The 20,520-nt window shown below is 37.3% G+C and overlaps 1 protein-coding gene across 1 annotated transcript in view; it reads left to right on the top strand.

Moving 5' to 3' along the window:
- Positions 1-20,520, top strand: part of ric8b (RIC8 guanine nucleotide exchange factor B) — a 35,492-nt gene that overhangs the window by 4,094 nt on the left and 10,878 nt on the right. Inside the window, exons 2-6 of the mRNA XM_003220890.4 lie at positions 2,207-2,254; positions 6,917-7,525; positions 10,021-10,115; positions 18,635-18,797; positions 19,832-19,927. Of these exons, the coding sequence (XP_003220938.2) occupies positions 2,207-2,254; positions 6,917-7,525; positions 10,021-10,115; positions 18,635-18,797; positions 19,832-19,927 (1,011 nt within the window). The remainder of the gene's footprint in view (positions 1-2,206; positions 2,255-6,916; positions 7,526-10,020; positions 10,116-18,634; positions 18,798-19,831; positions 19,928-20,520) is intronic.

The following is a 20,520-nucleotide window of genomic DNA, read 5'->3' as shown; positions in this document are numbered from 1 at the left end:
AATCTGAAAGCAAAATGTCCCATTTAACTGGAGTAGACAACTGTTTCTCTGAGCTGAGGATTGTGCCATTAAATATCTGTGCCCCTTGAGATCAAATGCTCTAAGCAGGGTTAGGTTTGAAGCTTCATCTGGCTCACAGAGTGGTTGCTTAGTTACTAGAGTGCGAGCGATAGCAACAGTGCTCCACTGATCTACATTGCTGTCTAGTATATTGTGAAGACAATTAAAATATCTGATTAAAGCAAACTGTTTGGACTCTAGTTGAAATATTTATTTCTTGATGGGTGTATTGAAAGCATTGTGTAGTTGGGGTCAGAATTCAGGCTGCACAGGTCATGTGAGTCTTATACATTTGCACCCAGATTAAATTGTCAGACTCCTCGTGCATTATGTTTCAAGACTACTGACGCAGTTACACTTTCACTGCTGAATATTTTAGTAGACATATCCACTTACTTCAAGTTTTCCACTTAGTTGCTATGGCCAGCAGCCAACTATTGACCTATTCTCAATGGACTGCTTTATTTCTTTTCAAAAGCTGTTATAGCAAGTCCTCAAACTTAACTAGTATGTGATAAACTGAAATAGGTTAGTTCTCTTGTTAGTGTAATCCTGAGCACTCCTATGAGGGACTAATCCTGAATGTGCTCAAGAATTTTTTTTTGAATAAACATGTTTAAGATTACACTGTATTAAAATCTGAGTGAGTAGTTGTTAGGATATTATATAATTGGCATTGGTGAAGGTTAACTAACAATGGTGTGAGGAGTCATGTGATGGGTTGTCCGTCATTTCTCAAGTCCTCTAACATGCTCCAACTAGAAAGAAAGGTACAGGACTCTTGTAGTACCACAGCAGTGATTATTCTTTAAAATTGTAACCCCACTGATTTCAGTAGGAAGGAAATTAATTACATGAACTTCAGTTTCATGGGGAAATGAGGATGCTTTCGATACAAAACATCTAAGGCAGTCCTCGAATGCCCTGTTTTGAGACCTACCACAGGTGACACTTGAACTCTAGCTTTCTGTAGGTGTATTGGCGCATCCAGGGCAAAAGTACTTCCCATTTGTTAGTGTTACTTTCCATCAGTAATGACATACACAGCTTTAACTTTATCTTCTATCTCTGTTAGCCATCTAAAGAATCCCATTTTCTTTTGCCTGCCATCAGCATGATCATTCATCAAGCTTGAAGGTTTTGTACCCCATTTTAAGCAGAATTATGTGAGAAAAATGCAAAACAAGTTTGTTGTCAAAGGCTTTCATGGCCGGGATCACAGGGTTGTTGTATGTCTTTTGGGCTGCGTGGCCATGTTCCAGAAGTATTCTCTCCTGACGTTTCGCCCACATCTATGGCAGGCATCCTCAAAGGCTGTGAGGCATGGATAAAGTAGGCAAGGAAAGGAAAAAAATATATATCTGTGGAGAGTCCAGGGTGTGGCAAGAGTGCTTTGTCACTGGGAAGCCAGCATTAACCAGAGAAATCAGCCATAGCAGAGCACTTGATGAACCAGCCTGGACACAGTATATTATTTGAGAACACAGAAATGCTGGACCACTCCAACAACTATCATGTCAGACTACACAGAGAAGCCATTGAAATCCACAGGCATGTGGACAACTTCAATAGAAAGGAGGAAACCATGAACATGAACAAAATCTGGCTACCAGTATTAAAAAAAACTCAAATCAAAACAGCAGATGGGAACCAACACTCTGAAGGCAGAGGAACCCCAAGGACGGCTAATGACTGAACAAAGGATGCCCCCCAGGCAAGAGACAAAACCTTTCCAATGCTAATTAGGGTGATTAACTGAAACATTAATGCTGGCTTCCCAGTGACAAAGGACTCCTGCCACACCCTGGACTCTCCACAGATATACATTTTTTCCTTTCCTTGCCTGGTTTATCCATGCCTCACAGCCTCTGAGGACGCCTGCCATAGATGTGGGCGAAACGTCAGGAGAGAATACTTCTGGAACATGGCCACACAGCCCGAAAGACATACAACAACCCAAAACAAGTTTGTTTTGGTTTCTCTTTCAGTTACTAGCTAAACTGTCTAAAACATAAATTCAAAAGGCTTTTATTATAGGTTACTTGACTGCATCAATACTGTAAGATGAAAGCTATTCTGAGAAGATGAAAAGTATATCCTTAAATGTGAAAAATACTGACACTTTTTTAAAAAACTATTTTTTCAGAATAAAGCCATTTTCAAATTTGAACCTTCTGATGAAGAGAAAAGGAAGGTAAGCATGTTCAGTCATTGATACTGACTGTGTAGTATGCTGCATCACATGTTTTTTCTTTGGATAGGGACCTTGTTTATTCAGCTTTGATGCTGTCATAACAATGCCAGTATCCACTTTATTGGCTTGTGACTTGCCTTAAGCAGAGTCAGCTGATTAAAGAACAAGAGCCAAAGAGTAGGAATAAGGGGCATGACCACATTTGGGATACTGTGTGCTCTTCTGATCACATATGAAATTGTTATTATTATTATTATTATTGACACAAAGACATAGTATGACACAGCAAACGATATTATTGTTGTTGTTGTTGTTATTTATTCTGCTTTACTCCCAGGTCAGGACTGAGATCTAAACTGGCTCACAACCCTGAAAATGATACAATTTTAAGACCACAAATATAAATATTAAAACAGAATTAAGTATTACAATCATTAAAACTAGTAAAGATACTGTTAAAAACAATTCCTAACCCCATGTAGCACCCCTTGTCCTATTCTTAAAAACCTGTTTTAAAAACCTTCCTGAATAAAAATGTTTTAGCTTGATGCTGGAAGCATAACAAGGAGGGAGCCATTGTAGATTCTCTTGGAAGAGAGTTTCAGAGCCTAGGTGCATCCACCAAAAAGGCCCACTCTCGTTTCCATACCAACCATACTTATGGTGTGACTGGAAGAAGGCCCTCTCCTAAGTATCTCAGAGGATTGGGGCTTCCTCATACAGGGATATGAATTAAAAATGTGTGCTAGAATGTTTCAATTCAGACTTATGCAGTTATTTTGAATTAATTGTATGGAAATATATATTGAAACCTCTTAGTCAAATCTGAGTTGTAATAGTGATTGTTCTTTTACTTTTCCTTATTTCAAAGCACCTCTTCTGCAAGCAGGTATTAGATCAGTGATTCCCAACCTTTGGTCCTCCAGGTGTTTTGGATTTCAGCGCCCACAATTCCTAAGAGCTGGTAAGCTGGTTGAGATTTCTTGGAGTTGAAATCCAAAACACCTGGAGGACCAAAGATTGTGAAACACTGTATTAGATGATTGATAGTGGTCCTGTTAGCTTCTGTTTTATCCAAAAGATTCACATTACTGGTTGGAAGATTTAATCTTTTATCTTTCATCAGATAGAAGAGCAGTATAATAGAGGATTAATGTGAGACATCATGGAACAATCCACTTTTGTAATTTTTTGTGTCCATCCCATGGCTGTCAATCATCTGAACTGCAACATGGGTTGCTTAATGGCTTCAAGGTACTATGTCCAAAGATGGACTAATAAAAGCAAGCTACTGGAAATTAAATTGGAGTTCTTTTTTGTAGGAGTGTCATAGCAAAGCCAAGTGGATAGAAGTTGTAGGCAGGTCTTTAAATAGTGTTCATCAACAAGACTGTTGCACAAAAATGTTGGGTGAGGGAAACCTTTTACAGCATGATTAGTATATAATTAATATTTAATTTATTATACATTTTGGTGTTTTGGAGAATTAGTATTTCTTTCTCTAAGTAAACCGAGTCATTAGTTGCCATGCATATCACTTTCTCGTAAGAACTGCGGTCACACACTGTCTTAGCAACAGCAGTTTGAACACCTCACTGTCTATATTCCCACTTCCAACTATGTGTAGTATTTATATACCTGAAATGTTAGGTAATATTACATAGCTAACAATGCATCCAATGAAGCTCAGACTATTGATAGGATGCCTGTAGAGTCTTTGGCCTTTTTATATGAACAAACTAGTTTTTTATAACTCTAATGGAAAAATAAACATAAACTGGGAGAATAAACCTTGGAAATGTGAACTGAATAAAGACAGATGATACTCTGGCTTCTTGAGAACTTAGGTAACTTGTAATTATATAGCTGCAAGGCATATAGTACACTCACTCACTAAGCAAATTTATCTGTAGCTTAATAAGGGCAGCTAAATTTCTGTTCCTGTTAAATCCTTTGCTGCTGGCTGTTCCTAGTCAGTAAATTATTTCATACCATTCATTTATGTTGTTGTTGTTAAAATTGACTCCCAGCTGCTCATCAACAATCTTTAGCTTTCTTCCTTGTTATTTTTATAGTGTGCCAATACAAAATATTGTGGCATGCTAATGAAAAAGAACAAGTTTAGATTTTTTTTTTTGAAAGTGTGATTACCTTAACACTACTCCCAAAGATAGTAGAATTAACCAGTTGTAGAGAGCTTTACCTTATGGAACCCTGCCCCTTACTAGATCTGCTCACCAATCTCATGTGACTCCTGTCATTTTTTTATTCTCTCCATTATGCCTTGTATGCTCCTGCCAGCATGTGAGTACAAACCATTAAAAAAGTTTAAAGGTAGATGCTATTTTTGTAGTCAGTCAAATTGTGGTCCCCTAGATATTATTACAGTAGAGTCTCGCTTATCCAATGTAAACGGGCCAGCAGAACGTTGGATAAGCGAATATGTTGGATAATAAGGAGAGATTAAGGAAAAGCCTATTAAACATCAAAATAGGTTATGATTTTACAAATTAAGCACCAAAACATCATGTTATACAACAAATTTGACAGAAAAAGTAGTTCAATACGCAGTAATGCTATGTAGTAATTACTGTATTTACGAATTTAGCACCAAAATATCACGATATATTGAAAACATTGACTACAAAAATGCGTTGGATAATCCAGAACGTTGGATAAGCGAGTGTTGGATAAGTGAGACTCTACTGTATGTTGCAACTTCTATCAACGCTAGCCACTGTAGCCAGTGTTGTGTGATAACTACGAGTTGCAATTCAACATCTCAGTGGCTGCATTTTACCCATGCTAGTATTCAAATCAGCAGGTAGCTTAAATGCAAGTGCAACAATTAAAAGCAAAAAATATATATTTGACATGTTTGCCTTGGTATCTGTAAAAACTTCTCAATATATCTGGCTCATTGTATGTATCTTTATTTACATTAGGGCAAAAATAATAAATAAATGTATTGAACTTTAAAGAATAACACATGTATTGTGGTATGTGCTTTCAGAGAGTAGAGAGCCAATTTTTCAATGTGGATGGTGGACAGTATGCAGCTAGCAGGTCATAATAGTCTTGCTAAAAACTTGCTAACCTGCATGTTCAGTGGGGTAGGAAATTTTTTGCTGCCTCCAGGTTGTGCTCAATTTAAATATTGCTTGGTGATCTCAGAGCTTGCTTGTAGCTAAGATTTTAACTGCTTTCTCATTATAATCTCAACTTTTTATACCATACGCAGGAAACAATAGGGATATTGTTGTCCCATATAGGAGTTTGTGTGAATTATAGAGAAACTGAAGAGGGAGAAATCAGCTTATTTATGGTCTGCTTTATTCTGGAGTTCTCATTGACTTGATGAAAATCATTTGGCCCACTAAAAGGCTCCAAGGCTAGATTAAATTCAATAAATTAAAAGTATGTCTATTTCATGAGCCCCCTATGGAGGACTTAATTAAAATCTACAGACAACTTAAAATAGAGAAGGCCCTAGGTCAGAAAAGCATAATGAACTATAAAATCTTAAAGCCAGACCCAGAGAAGGCAGTGTGACATAATGCCAATTATCATTTGTTTGGGAGACAAGGAGCATCATGTCCTTTGGCAGATAATCTCCCATGGGACCAAAGTTCCAGTGAGTTCTATATAGCGTCATACATGGCACTCTTTTCTAGCTGGGCAACTTGTGGTTTTGCTTTTGATGTTCTTACATTCAAACACAATAGCTGCACTATTCAAGCTTTTGCTATTATAAAATGTCTACATGAAATATGTGACAATATATACATGTAAACCTGCTTTTGGGTCATCTCTCTGACAAGATCGTCATTCTTTCTACTGCCTGTACAGGCTTTTAATCATTCATACACACCGTGCCATTGTCACATAAGTAGGCTAAGATTAATATTGGAATCGTCAGGAGTTCGGAATGGGCATGGTTATTTAACAGTGTAAACGTGAATTGACACTCCTGAATCATTTAAGGAGAAGCAGTTCATGCTTGGAGAGTGGGGGTCAGAAAAAGAGAAGCCTGGAGAGTGTGGAGAGATCAGGGTTCCAGGAAAGAGTTGCAGGTATCCTACTCAAGATTAGAGTACATGGATATAAACATTCGAGAAGACCAGGTTGTGTGTATGCATACTTTTCTGATTGACAGTAAGAATTTGTAGTTAAATAGTCAAAAATAATACCTGCCAATGAAAAAAGACAAGAATCTATTGAAGTGGCTGAAACTAGGCATAAAATTACTAAAGCCTGAAATAGATTGGGGTGGGGGGTAGTCTAATAAAGGCTGAGCATGCTCAGTGGAAAAAGAATATTGATATTTTATGCATACATTGATTCCCGCATAAGAGCCTTAAAGTTTTGAGTTAAAGGATGCCTGAATTGTTACTGTTTTCCTAAGAAGATACTACAACTACTTGTATGCATAGGCACATACTTAGGACGTTTTAATCCTTTGTGTGACATACTGTATGTTGATAATAAAGATGAGAAGCTTTTCATTACTTCAACCAATATGCTGATTCAATCAATAAGTAACAAGCTGGAGTATAGTAAGCTAAATATTTTTAAGAGAATCCTATCACTATAATTGGGTTCCATCCTTCAGTGCCAAAGTAACACCTCCTTTTCTCTCTCCCTGCTCCCTAAAATGCTCAGCAACTCTGTGAAGAAATATTACATCTACTGGACAAAGAAATAAAAACATCATGTAGAGTTACTTGTCTGGAAGCTCTGCGTATTCTCTCAAGAGACAAGCAAGTCTTAGTTCCTGTAACAACGAAGAAGAACATGCAGATCTTGATGAAGCTGGCAAAGTTGGATTCTCTGGAGGATCCTTTGGAGGATATGACTGATTTCCCTGTCATAGTGGAAGCTTTAAAATGCCTTTGTAACATTGTTTTTAATAGCCCAGCTGCTCAGAAACTTAGCCTGGAACTGAATCTGGCAGCTATGCTTTGCAACCTCCTGAAAAAATGCAAGGATCAACAGTTTGTTGAAGACATAAAGTGCTTTGATTTGCGACTCCTCTTCCTCCTTTCCCTTTTGCACACAGATATCAGATCACAGCTGAGATATGATCTCCAGGGGTTGCCACTGTTGACTCAGGCCCTGGAAAGTGCATTTAGCATAAAATGGACAGATAAATACATCACAGCTGAAGAACAGGAAACATCACCTTTGTCAGTACAAGAGACAGATTGTGCCATTGAAGCACTGAAAGCTCTCTTTAATGTTACTCTTGACAGCTGGAATGTACACAGTGAGGTAAGACTTGAGCTGAAATGTCCTGACCAAACTTTATTTCTCTAGTAGTGAAGGTAAGATTAATATCTGTATTGTCATGTTTGAGATGTGCCTAAACTCAGTGTTCAGATGGCTGGTGCTTATTCAATGAACTACTCACTTATAGCATCATTCTTAAGATAAGGCAGGAGGAAAAGTCTAGGATGTCAAATAATTCTTCTGTTTTGGAAAAATCTGTTTTAGGCCCGTATTAGTTAATTTGGATAGAAGTCTGCTATCTGGGAAGAACTCGGTTTGAAGCAGTGCTCTGACTTTTACAGCCATCAACAGCAAATCTGGAAATGCATAAAATCCCAGTTTGCTGCTTTACATTGTATTTTTATGTTTTTTTCTGGATGCAGTTAATTATACCCCTTCAAGAGAAAATATTCCTGAAGAGAGAGAAAAGGTGATTTTCATTAGTTTACCAGGAGAAAATGTGTGTAGTGCAAACATATCTTGGGTTTTTTGGAAAATTGCATTTATAATCCTTTGAAAAACAGCTTTTGGAGATCATAACTTTTAGAAAAGCATGATCTTTCAGAGAAGAGCCAAAAACCCTTTAGAATAGAATCTTCTCTTGTGATATACAACCAAATATAATTATGCAAGGCAATGGTTTCAGTTGTTAGACTGAATAATCTGTTATCTCTGATACGTTGGGAAAACAGATTTGCCAGTGCATTAAAAAACAGCAGTGCTTCAGAAGTGAGTCCCCTCAGGGAGATGGGGCGAGTTATAAATAAAGTTATTTATTTATTTGTTTTTTGTTTTTCAGTTGCCCAATATATATATATACTCCCTTAAAACAACTTGTTTTATGTCATGCACTCAAGAGACAAAAATGAAGTAGACTTGAATAAAAAATAACATTTGGTTTACTTGCAAGCTTCATGTGTTCAGCATACACAGGTACAAAACTTATCAGTCCAGTTTCAGATATGTTTGAGATAATTCTCTGTGCCAACCAGCCAGGACATTTCTTTTATAACCAAACAGCTATCAACAGGTCACATAGTCAAAAGGAAAGATGTGGTCTGCAGCCCCTTTTATAACTTCTAAGGAACCATAGAGTAAAGGAAACTGCATACCAGAATATACATGAAACAGTAAGCAACAGGATCATAGATAAACATTACTAGATAAGGCTTGAATAAGGTTGTCATTTCCAACAGGGTTGCATCACACTTGCCTTCTTTAGAAGCAGTAACTTACTGCACTACCACAGTACCCCATCCTGATAACCCATGGATACACCCCCAAAAAGAGTAATTCACTGGAGTGTACATAGTGGAGACATATATTTAATGCTAGGAAAAATGTTTTTTTGAAAACGTTAGTGAAAGTAATATTTTCCTATCAAAGGTGTGTGTTTGCACATTTCCCGTAGGTATTTCCCACAGCTTATTAGAGAAACTTTGTTTTGCCTTTTAAAGAAGTTCAATAAAAGTAGAGCTCCTGTAATTTAAAAGCGGTGTGCAAACATTGTCAATTGATTAATATTAACTGTAAGTAGGTAATAATTATAGATAAGAATGTGCAGAGTGTATTTTAGAACTGCATTGGGGGGGGGGGATATTGAAGCTAGTAATTCTGAGTATTTTCCAAATTTCCAGCATTTAATGCACTCTCAATGAAGTTTTTAGGTGCTAAAGGACAATAGATGTGTCCTGACAATTTTGTGTCCTAAGTGTTGCTGCAAAAGAAAGTCTTTGTTAGGAAAAAGTTAGACAATATTGAATCTTGTTGACTTTGGTTGGTTTTAGTTTTGTTTCCATGTTCAGCTCTGCCTCCTTATTTAGGCTCTTGAGAGAATGCAGATGATGCAGGGAGGAATGAGACTGAACAGTACGTGGCTTTCCTGAGTTTGGTAGGAGGCTGGGATTGTGTTGACTTGAGTAATCAAGTTTTATCAAGGTGCAGCACAGTAGGCCTGCCTAATCATATCACTTCAAATTCCAGAAGGGAAGTTGGATATTAGTAGTCTTCATTACCATCTCTTCTCCTCCTCAGTTGTACTTCAAAGGTTCCTTCAACCCTAGAACAAATTTTAAGGGTGTGAGGGAAGTGGAATGGTGCACCTTCTCCCTATTTCAGTGAAAAAAAAAGTGTTTTCATCATGGAGGTAGCTTAATTGGACTTCATCGTATTGGTACAAATAATGCTTTAGAATAACGAATAGTACTGTATATTGATGTCAGCCTTATCCACACTCATGTAACCAGATTTGAATATTAGTTGCTCAGAACTCTCAAAATGAAGGGTAGAGTGAGACAATTAGTGACCATACAGAGTTGTAATAGAAGTATGTAACAGAATTTTGAATTCATTAAGAGATAGCTTAAGATGAATGTGCCAAACAAATTTCATGTTGATAAGGATGTTCACAACATGACAACCCTTTTATTTATTTTAACTTCATCTCGTCATTTGAAGACAGTGAAATGTGTTTTTCTTCGCAATTTATATTTATACAGAATGACTCTCATGAATTTCGTTATATGACTGCTATTCTGCGTCATTGCTTGTTAACTCAGGGTCCTACTGAAGATAAAACAGAAGAGTTGCACAGGTTGGTGAATCTGTTTATTCAAAGGATATTCCAGTTTCATCTGATGCTTGTCTGCTAGATGTAATTAAATTTTATTGCCCCATTCTCTTACTTTCCATTGCCTGTTTTCTTTTTTAAAATGGAAAGTAATGCCTTTATTTTCATTTTGCTTTCACTGTGAACTGAAGATACTAGTCCTTGCTTTCATAATAATTCTAATTAGAATGTGTAAATATTTTCATTTTAAAGTTACTAATACTTGACTGTACAGACAATCACTCAAAGGTTACATTTCTCTAGTTGCACAGTTTTTAGTAGCCATCACTGAGCATTTAGATAATAGAACCTTCCAGTTCTCGACTTGATTTTTCAGTCACTGGACACTTTAAAATACTAATTTTTGATTAAGTTTGCATAGAATTTTTGGAGTGTAATTTTAAAAACTGAATAAATTAACTCTGATACAATGATTCTGTGAAGGTAGACTGGGGTTGATGGAAGTTGTAGCCCAACTCATCTGGAGGGCATCATATTAGGAAAGACCTTCTTATGCCAATTCTAACTAAAACTCTTGACATGACGAAACAACTTTTTTGTGTTTTCAAGATATCTCTCTAGATTTCATATTAAAGGATTCCATTTTGATTTCGAACACTGTAAATGGGTCTGTTATAACCCTGTGTCTCACAGTGAAGTTGTTCTTTTGTACACTGGCTTCAGTGCTGAAAGGGAGAACATGGCATATTACCTTTATTAAGAGATGGATGTGCAGACAAGTTGGAAATGCTGTGCTTAGAGCACTGTTTAGTAAGAGCAGTTATCAGAAGCTATAGTATGTAGCCTGTGTAGTTAGCTCATTTGAGCCCACCTTCTCAGTGCTCTGTTCAACATGCTCTGAGTCTGTATATGTGTGGTTCTCTTAAGTAAAGTTTGAAGCAGCTATAAAAATAATGATCTTTCACACTAGGTGCTGTAGAGCTTGCCTAGGATGTAAATAATTGCTCACTTGTTTCTCTTCTTTCCTGCCAACTCTCAAACATATGTGGGTAGGTCTTGAAATTAAAGGCATAACCTGCTGAAACAAAGCCTGATAGAGGGTGAGTTTATTTATCTTGATGACAGTTAGATCTTAGTCATGTAACAGCTGTAGACCCACTGGTATTTGAGCAGAGTTTTGTGACCATAATTAGTCCATCTTGCTGCATTATCTGTTCCTGAGAAGCCACCTCTTAGGCATATTCCCTGGCTCACTGCACCTTTCCTTACCAGTTTTGTACCCAAGACTGTTATTTAAATTTTGTAGTGATAGTCAAGCACCAGAGCAATTGAACCTTTTTCTTCTCCCCCTTGTACACATCAATCAGAAACTGGCTTCTCCAGAAAAGAGGAAGGAAGGGAGAGAGGGAAAAGAAATGTGACAGAACTTTTAAGATTTTTTTTATTTCCCCATGACCCTTTGTGGATATAAATTCACTACTGTACTTTCAGTTTTTCAACTATTCAGTGACAGTTGTTTTTTTTTTGTTTTTTTGGGGGGGGGGCAGAGATAGGAATGTAATATGAAGATGGAAAGTGTCTCCTCCTGATTCTGCCATTAAGTCATGGGAAATTCACTGCCAGCTTCCTTTAACATATCATTGAACTAAAAAACACAGCAATAAATAAAACTGGGATTCCTGTGACATACCAATTTCCCTTTCTTGACTCAATACCTTTTTCAAGACAGACATTTCCAATAATCCCTAGTCAAGTTACCAAAAATGTATTTTCAGAATTTGTAAAGGACCATCCCTAAAACCCCACAATACATCTGCACATTAATTATAAAACTAGATTTTTGATCCCACATGTTGGAACTCTAAAGCACAGAATTTCAGACTTTAATCACACACATAATCCACACTAATGTGCTATGCTCTACACTCTGAATAGAGGGCAGTATGTGTTCAATACCTAGAATCTGTAGTTCTGCAAAGATGCAATAAGTGCATCAGTTGAATAACAAACAGGGGAAGGCAGGAGAAGAGCAATAAAACTCAAAATTAATCATGAGGAGAAGAATGAACACAACACAGCTTGAAAATGGCAGAGGATGTTAAATAACAACATATAGTCAATATGCAAATTATTAGCTGTGTCACACTAATGTATTTTATAGCCTAAGTGGGAACTTATTTTGATGAGAAGTGATATCGTCTTGGGTACAAAAAAAAATCTAAGTGGATATGGTAACTCACTCTAGAGTTTTATTTTCACATATGAGATATGTAAGTCTATGTTAAACTGTGTTTATCTTGAGCAGAAAAATTAGCTTAAACCAGAAATTGATAAAGAATGCCCCTCATGCCTGTTTGTGCAGAAAATGTGCTTCTGTGCTCTGCCTTATTTAGGGAAAAGGGGAACGGATGAACTGCCTTTCCCTAAATAAGCCTTCAGAAGTTATGGTTCACCTTTCAGATAGGTTGTCCTATACGTAATTTAAAAGCTTCCTATTTCAAAACCAGAAGTTGAGTTCTGGACACTTCTGTTCTGCCCTCCTTATTTGTTGTCATTCTTGGACGTTCTCCTGGAGATCCCAGCAGCAGAAATATTAGTCCTCAGACTTGCCAGGGTTGCTCAACCCTTATTTAAACAAGGTTTCCTGGCTGGTTGCTAAATCAGTGAAAGCCTTTGTTTGCAAACAGATTTTATGCTGTCAAGAAGCATGAGGTACCAGATCCCATTTGATCTTGGAAGTTAAGCAGGATTCATTGGTGATGTATGGTCCCCAACAAATAACAGGTGCTGTACGAAGAAACTGACCAAGCCACCTCTCAGTAGTCCTTGTCAGAAGAAAGTATGGGATTCATGGCATCTTCATAAGTCAACTTGAAAGCACGCACACATATACAACATAATCCATATGATTGAATATGCTGCTCATGTCTTCATATATAATTGGGATTTATATCCATGTAAGAAAAATAACTTAGAACCTTCCTAAATTTTCTAAAATCAAATGATGTTGGGTGAGTAGAGCAGAGTTTCCACATGACATTAGAAAATGTCCCATGCTGTTTGACAAAATCTGTCTTCAAACATTGCAGAATATATATGTATACATATACATACATTTCTAATATTTGAACAAGTTTATGTTATAGAAATCAAAGATTTTTTCCAATTTATTCCTGACCATCCAAATACCAGTTTCAACTCTGTGTGTGTGTGTGTTGAAAGATTGATTTATAATAAGGTATCCTATAATGTCCCCCTTTCCCAAAAAATGTATACATATTAAAACAATTCTCTTAACATTTAAATTGTAACTTTTTTGTTCTCTCTGTTTGAATGCAGGATATTTTTTGTAAACTGAAATCCACAAAACAATACCATGTTTGGACCAACTAAAAAGTGCATAACACCTTATTGTGGCTCTTGTCACTTAGAACATCCACAATTTAAATGATTGTATTTTAGAATGAATTCCATGTTTGCCTACTAATAAGATTTTAATCAAGACTTTGAATGGTGTTAAGCGGTTGTTTGCATCCTCATTTGCATATCAGGAGGGGGTTGAGAGCAGGAGTGGGTGGATGTCATGTCTCTGTGATTAATGATCTCTAGGAAGCTGAGAGTGAGGGAGAGAATGAATAATATAGGCAGCATTTTACCCCCTGGAGCAGGAATGCAAACACTATTGTGCAGATCTGTGCACCGTTGCTGACTTCCTGGTAGCTGGAGAATTTCATACACTCCTCTACCACAAATAAAACTGTCAGGCAGACTGACAAAGATCAGAAAGCCAGGCTTTGGTTATTGAAAAGAATAGCTGAAGCACAGTGATCCAGAAAATTAATTTTGTAGGTGTTTGGGAACACCATTGCTTAATAAGAAACCAGTAAAAAAGGAGCTTTTATAGAAAGGCTCCAAGCTGCCGATTTGAGTTTGGTTTTTGGAGGGTTTTTTGTGTTTTTTTGGGGGGGGGGTTGCTGTGTTGTTTTTGCCAGCCCTTGCCCATTCTTTTTTTTCCCTTGAAGGCAGGTTTTCTTGTGAATAGTTGTTCCAGGAAAGCCCAATTTATAGCATGAGTGTTGCATTTTAGCTTCTGGTTCTGCAGCTTCAACAGAGAGGCAGGCAGATATAAGTTATACTGTAAGTAGAGGATTTACTTGGAAATTTCTCTTCTTGACTACTTTGCAGTAGAATATGTGCATCAAATGAGATAGAAGAACAACATTTCTTGGTCAAAACCATCCAGTAAATTCCCCAAGATTAGTTGTTCCTCAGTTGTTTTTAGAATGTAGCCTTAAATGGTTGGAGGATATGTGAAGTAACACAAATTGCTGTCCCCCAACTGTTTGTTTCCCTTTACCGTAAACTATCAGCAGTAGCAGCATCAGTTTGTTTATAAAATTCATTTTTCTATTCATATACTTCTAACTCAGATTAAAATATTTTAGCTCCCTAATGTATGTAATGATCCCAAGCTTAAACATTCAATCCCAGGAAAAAAATATCTACTTTAAGTCCTCAAACCATAAAGTTTGAAAAGCTTTGGTTTGTTTTCAAGCCTCATTTTAAGATGATTTACAAGATGTTGGAAGGGGAAAATTGGACTTTTGTTTTGAAGCTTCTCATAACGGTTTCAGAAAGTCTCCTACAATGCTTGCAAACTAATGACCTTCAGTAACAGGAACAATAAATTGGACAAAGAGAAATGCAAATGCACAAGACAATGATTCCAATTAGCCCTCTAAATTCTGATTCCATGAGTTTGGCACCCAGTGGTTTGTATTAGCATAATTATTGTAAATTCAACCTAAACCACCTCTTCTCCAGCTTAAAATATGAGATTCTCAGGATTGGAGGTCCAGTTACAAGAATGCTTCAGTTAATTAAATACATGCTTTCCTGAACTTTAATTTCTTTAACAGAAACTTTGGCATCATAGTTAGAATAGGGAGATGTGCCAACGCCACAGAAAAGATCAGTTTAATATGTTTTAGCAAACTTTTTATTCAGAAAACAATATACAGTGGCGGCGGGGGGGGGGGGGGGGGGGGAGAGGCTCCTCTGTCCTCCACTCTTGACCTGTAGTAATGGCACCTATTTGAACTTATTATCAGTATAAAAGACACCTGTCCACAGCCTCAAGCAGTCACACTCCAAACTCCACTATGGTGAAGACCAAAGAGCTGTCGAAGGACACCAGAAACAAAATTGTAGCCTTCCACCAGACTGGAAAAACTGAATCTGCAATAGGCAAGCACCTTGGTGTGAAGAAATCAACTGTGGGAGCAATAATTAGAAAATGGAAGAGATACAAGGCCACTGAGAATCTCCCTTGATCTGGGGCTCTATGCAAGATCTCACCCCGTTATGGACCAAATACTTATTTTCCACCATAATTTGCAAATAAATTTGTGAAAAATCAGACAATGTGATTTTCTGGATGTGTTTTCCCATGTTGTCTCTCATAGTTGAGGCCTATAATTTCCAGCATTTATATCCCACCCTTCTCACCCAAAGTGACTAAGGGTGGCCTACCTATGATGTCAATTACAGCCCTCTCTCATCTTTTAAAGTGGGAGAACTTGTACAATTGGTATCTGACTGAATACTTTTTTTCCCCACTGTACACATGAAAAATGAATCATCCAGATCAAATAAACCTTTCACAAGTAAAAACAGTTGAATCTTCTAGATGCCTTTTGAAACCTTGTTTAAAAATGCATCTCTGGATGATTTTTTTTGTTTCAACAACTTTCACTTTTCCTATGATTTCCATTTTAGTAGTGATACTTTTTCAATGTGCCAGGGTAGCTGGTGTGGCAAGCTAAATCTATTTTCCCCCTTTCTTTCTATTTTGCTCTTCATATATGCTCTAAAGTGGTTTTGAAAGCAGCTTGCCTATGTACATAATACATAACTATACATACACTTCTAACTCAGATTAAAGTATTTTAACTCTGTTAGAATATAATCCCATTCTTTCCCAGGTGATGTTTATTGCATTGTATACAATAGACATGCTACAATCCAACACCTAGAACTTCTTTTTCTCCAGTTCTTCTTTACCAGATTCCCAGCGCAACAAAAATAAAAAACTTCCAGCTAGACAGCAGACAAGTGAAGTGGATCGTATACTCCCATATAAAGATTGTGTAAATAGGACCTTCTTTGTCAGAGGTTTAACTGAGGTATCATGGCATGTTTAGAAAAGGTGAACACAATATATAACATATATTAAAAAAACAACAAAAGCATTTAAACTACAGCGTAAATCATACATGGCCAAAAGGAACCATCCCTTCATTAATAATATGGAACTTTTAAACCAGTATGGCTACATACTTTGGTCTTCCCACTGCTTTTGAGAAACATATCTTAGTGAAATTTACATTTATGCTCTTTATGAAGGACTGTTGAAAATAGCCTTTGTGGTACAGCTCACCAAAGCTGCAACACCCATGTCCCACACTGTTGTTCCCATTCCTTAAGCTGGGAAGCAGATTATGTGTATAAAGTACCAGACACACAGTTAAATTGAGAAATGCTTTCTCTTGACCTCTTAGCATTTGCTCCTTCAATATTTTTTTACTTGTCTGGTTTTGACTTCCTATAAAGTTATCAGAAAGAAGGAAGGCAAATGGAAACAGTGATAGGGGGAGTTATGCCCAATTAAATGCACAATTCCAGAGGCTAGCCAGGAGAGACAAGGAACTATTTTTAAGCAAGCAATGCAAGGAAGTAGAAGAAGACAATAGAATAGGAAGGACAAGAGACCTCTTCCAGGAGATCAGAAACATCGGAGGTAAATTTCAGGCAAAAATGGGCATGATCAAAAACAAAGATGGCAGGGATTTAACAGAAGCTGAAGAGATCAAGAAAAGGTGGTGAGAATATACAGAAGATCTGTATAGGAAGGATAATAATTTAGAGGATAGCCTTGACGGTGTGGTGAGTGAACTAGAACCAGACATCCTGAGGAGCGAGGTTGAATGGGCCTTAAGAAGCTTTGCTAATAACAAGGCAGCAGGAGACGACGGGATCCCAGCTGAGTTGTTTAAAATCTTGAAAGATGATGCTGTCAAGGTGATGCATGCCATATGCCAGCAAATATGGAAAACCCAAGAATGGTCATCAGATTGGAAAAAATCAATTTAGATCCCCATACCAAAAAAAGGGAAACGTTAAAGAATGCACAAACTTCCGTACAGTGGCACTTATTCTCCCATGCCAGTAAGGCAATGCTCAAGATCCTGCAAGGAAGACTCCAGCAATACATGGAGCGAGAGTTGCCAGATGTCCAAGCCGGTTTTAGAAAAGGCAGAGGGACAAGAGACCAAATTGCTAATATTCTCTGGATAATGGAGGAAGCCAAGGAGTTTCAGAAAAACATCTATTTTTGCTTTCTTGACTACTCTAAAGCCTTCGACTGTGTGGACTATAATAAACTATGGCATGTTCTTGGTGGTATGGGGATACCAAGTCACCTTGTCTGTCTCCTGAGAAAGCTGTATAAAGATCAAGTAGCCACAGTAAGAACAGACCACGGAACAACAGACTGGTTCAAGATTGGGAAAGGAGTGCGGCAGAGCTGTATACTTTCATCCTACCTATTCAACTTGTACGCAGAACACATCATGCGACGTGCGGGACTTGGTGAATCCAAGGTCGGAGTTGAAATTGCTGGAAGAAACATTAACAACCTTAGGTATGCAGATGATACCACTCTGATGGCTGAAGGTGAGGAGGAGCTGAGGAGCCTTATCACCAAGGTGAAAGAAGAAAGTGCAAAAGCCGGGCTGCAGTTAAACATCAAGAAAACCAAGATCATGGCAACCACACCTATTGATAACTGACAAATAGAGGGAAGATCACTGCAGATGCAGACTGTAGCCAGGAAATCAGAAGACGTTTACTTCTTGGGAGGAAAGCAATGGCCAACCTCGATAAAATAGTGAAAAGCAGAGACATCATACTGGCAACAAAGCTCCGCATAGTGAAAGCAATGGTATTCCCATAGTAACCTATGGATGCGAGAGCTGGACCATAAGGAAGGCTGAGCGAAGAAAGATAGATGCCTTCGAACTTTGGTGCTGGAGGAAAATCCTGAGAGTGCCTTGGACCGCAAGAAGATCCAACCAGTCCATCCTCCAGGAAATAATGCCTAGCTGCTCACTGGAGGGAAGGATACTAGAGGCAAAGATGAAGTATGACATTGTGTTGGAATTATAAGGGTTGTATATTTGGTAAGGTAGAAGGTGGTAGGAAAAGAGGGAGACCACATTACAAATGGATACACTCAAATAAGCTTTGGGCTTGAATCTGCAATATCTGTGTTGCATGGTTGACAGGGTGACTTGGAGATCTCTATCCATAGCATCAACGTAAGTTAAAACTGACCAGACAGCAATTAACAACAAAAACAATATCCCTATGTTACGTACATGATTCTTCATCACAAATGCTTGGAATTCACATTGTAGTATTACTGTTAGATGTCGTTTTAACAAAATGTTCTGAAATTCTGTTCATAAAAAATGTCCTTTCAGCAATGCAATCAACCTTTTGAGCAATGTTCCAGTGTCATGTTTGGATGTGCTTATCAGTCCATCAACTCAAGAGAATACAGAAGAAGCAGACATAAAATATGATGGAATGAACATGGATGCATTTAGAGTGCTATTGAAGTTCATGGAGAAGAGAATTGACAAGGTAATTATGTTATATGTGAGGGCTAAAGTACATTTTACATGCTAAATATGTCTTGTGATATGAGTTACTTTTTCATTTTTTTAGCAGTCTCTGGAGAAAGACTTTGATTTGATGGATTAAGTATTCTTTCTTACTGCTCTTTTCAAAGCATTGCCATTTTATTAAAACAGCCATATTCTGTTAAGAGCCTGTTAAGAGTTCTGTGACTCTAAAACTTGATGTAAGATGACTCTAAACAACATGGACCTGACTAATATTCAACCTACTTCCAATTATCTTAGATGTTCATGGTTGGAAGCTATTATGTAGAAATGCATAATCAGGAAACTGTATCTATTTTCTGTTTTTAGAAACTGTATGGCATAATATATGAGTGGAAAGATTCATGTAAATTGTCAGTTGATGTTGAGAGTGTTCATTGTAATTTATATCTTTATATTCTCAGCTACCGTATTTGCCTAATATGCCTCCAAATCTAGACAATCAAAATAACTAAATCAGGAATATTTTAAGGGCATATTTATATTTTGAATTATATGAAAAAGACTTGGCATCTGCTGTGGTTGTCAGAAACATCTTTAAATTTTAGAAAACTAATTTCACTAGCACTGTGGAAATTTGGTGGTCCAGCATCTTGTTTTGAGAAATGCTTAAGAAGAACTGAATAAGCTTTGGAGGGCACACCTCAGACTCTGGGACCAAACAAAGACCATAATGGCCCTGAGTGTGGAATTAGAAGTGGTTGGGGAGCAGATTCCATCCACCCAGTACTTTTGTGGAGTTTATGGAACAGAACAAAACCTGAGGGATAGCTTTGTAAAGTAAATAGATGCTTTTGAATAAGCTATTGATTCTCATTCTTTTTCTCTTTGGAAAGCAATACGACAATATGTTAGATACTGGAAGGAGCCACTGTATTGCAAAAATTGCATTGCAGTCCTGTATGACACCCACGTTTGCCCTGGAAGGTGAATACAGGTGTATTAGAAAATGCCAGCACCTGGAAAAATGTAATTATCTATGTGTTTTCCTAGGGGAGTAGTTATCGGGAAGGGCTCACTCCAGTTCTCAGCCTACTAACAAGATGCTGCCGATCCCATCGGAATGTAAGGAAGTTTATCAAAGCTCAGGTGAGAAATGAGGGTTACAAAATACAAGATATGTTTGATTCAGTGCCCATTTTAAAATTTCAGGGGACTTTCTTCATCGAGTATGAATTAATTGCCAGCAACACATTATTTGCTATATGTTAAATTATATCTGATCAAAATAAAGCTCTGCTGTGGTTAGATACAGAAGGAAAACCCAAGGAAGGAAATCTGAACAAGACTGTTGATGTTGTGCTTTGTTATCTTCTCCTTGTTCCCTTGGAAGTAAATCCTGTTTTGTTGAATGGTGCCTGTTGGTTAAAAAGCAATCTGAATATAAGAAAACAAACTTTTTAACATGAATTTGTAGTGTATATGTAAGAAACAACAGCATAACACAAATATAAATTGTCATTTCCAGTCATACTTTATTTCCAAGTTTAGTATTTATTAAATGTTATGTGCAAGACAAATAGAAAATCTGTTACAGCAGCAGTTCAAAGGAATGTCTTTTCTTCATAATAGTAACTTTTCTTATTTCATTTGATAGTGTATTCTGATTATATGTTTGGCAAGATATCTGTACTCAGTTAGACAGAACCATTAGATAACAGTGTTTTCCTAATTGAGGGGTC

The sequence above is a fragment of the Anolis carolinensis genome, chromosome 5 (genome assembly GCF_035594765.1).
Source record: "Anolis carolinensis isolate JA03-04 chromosome 5, rAnoCar3.1.pri, whole genome shotgun sequence".
NCBI lineage: Eukaryota > Metazoa > Chordata > Lepidosauria > Squamata > Dactyloidae > Anolis > Anolis carolinensis.
The sequence above is the reverse complement of the archived record's forward strand: the minus strand, read 5'-3'. Positions and strand labels throughout refer to the sequence as shown.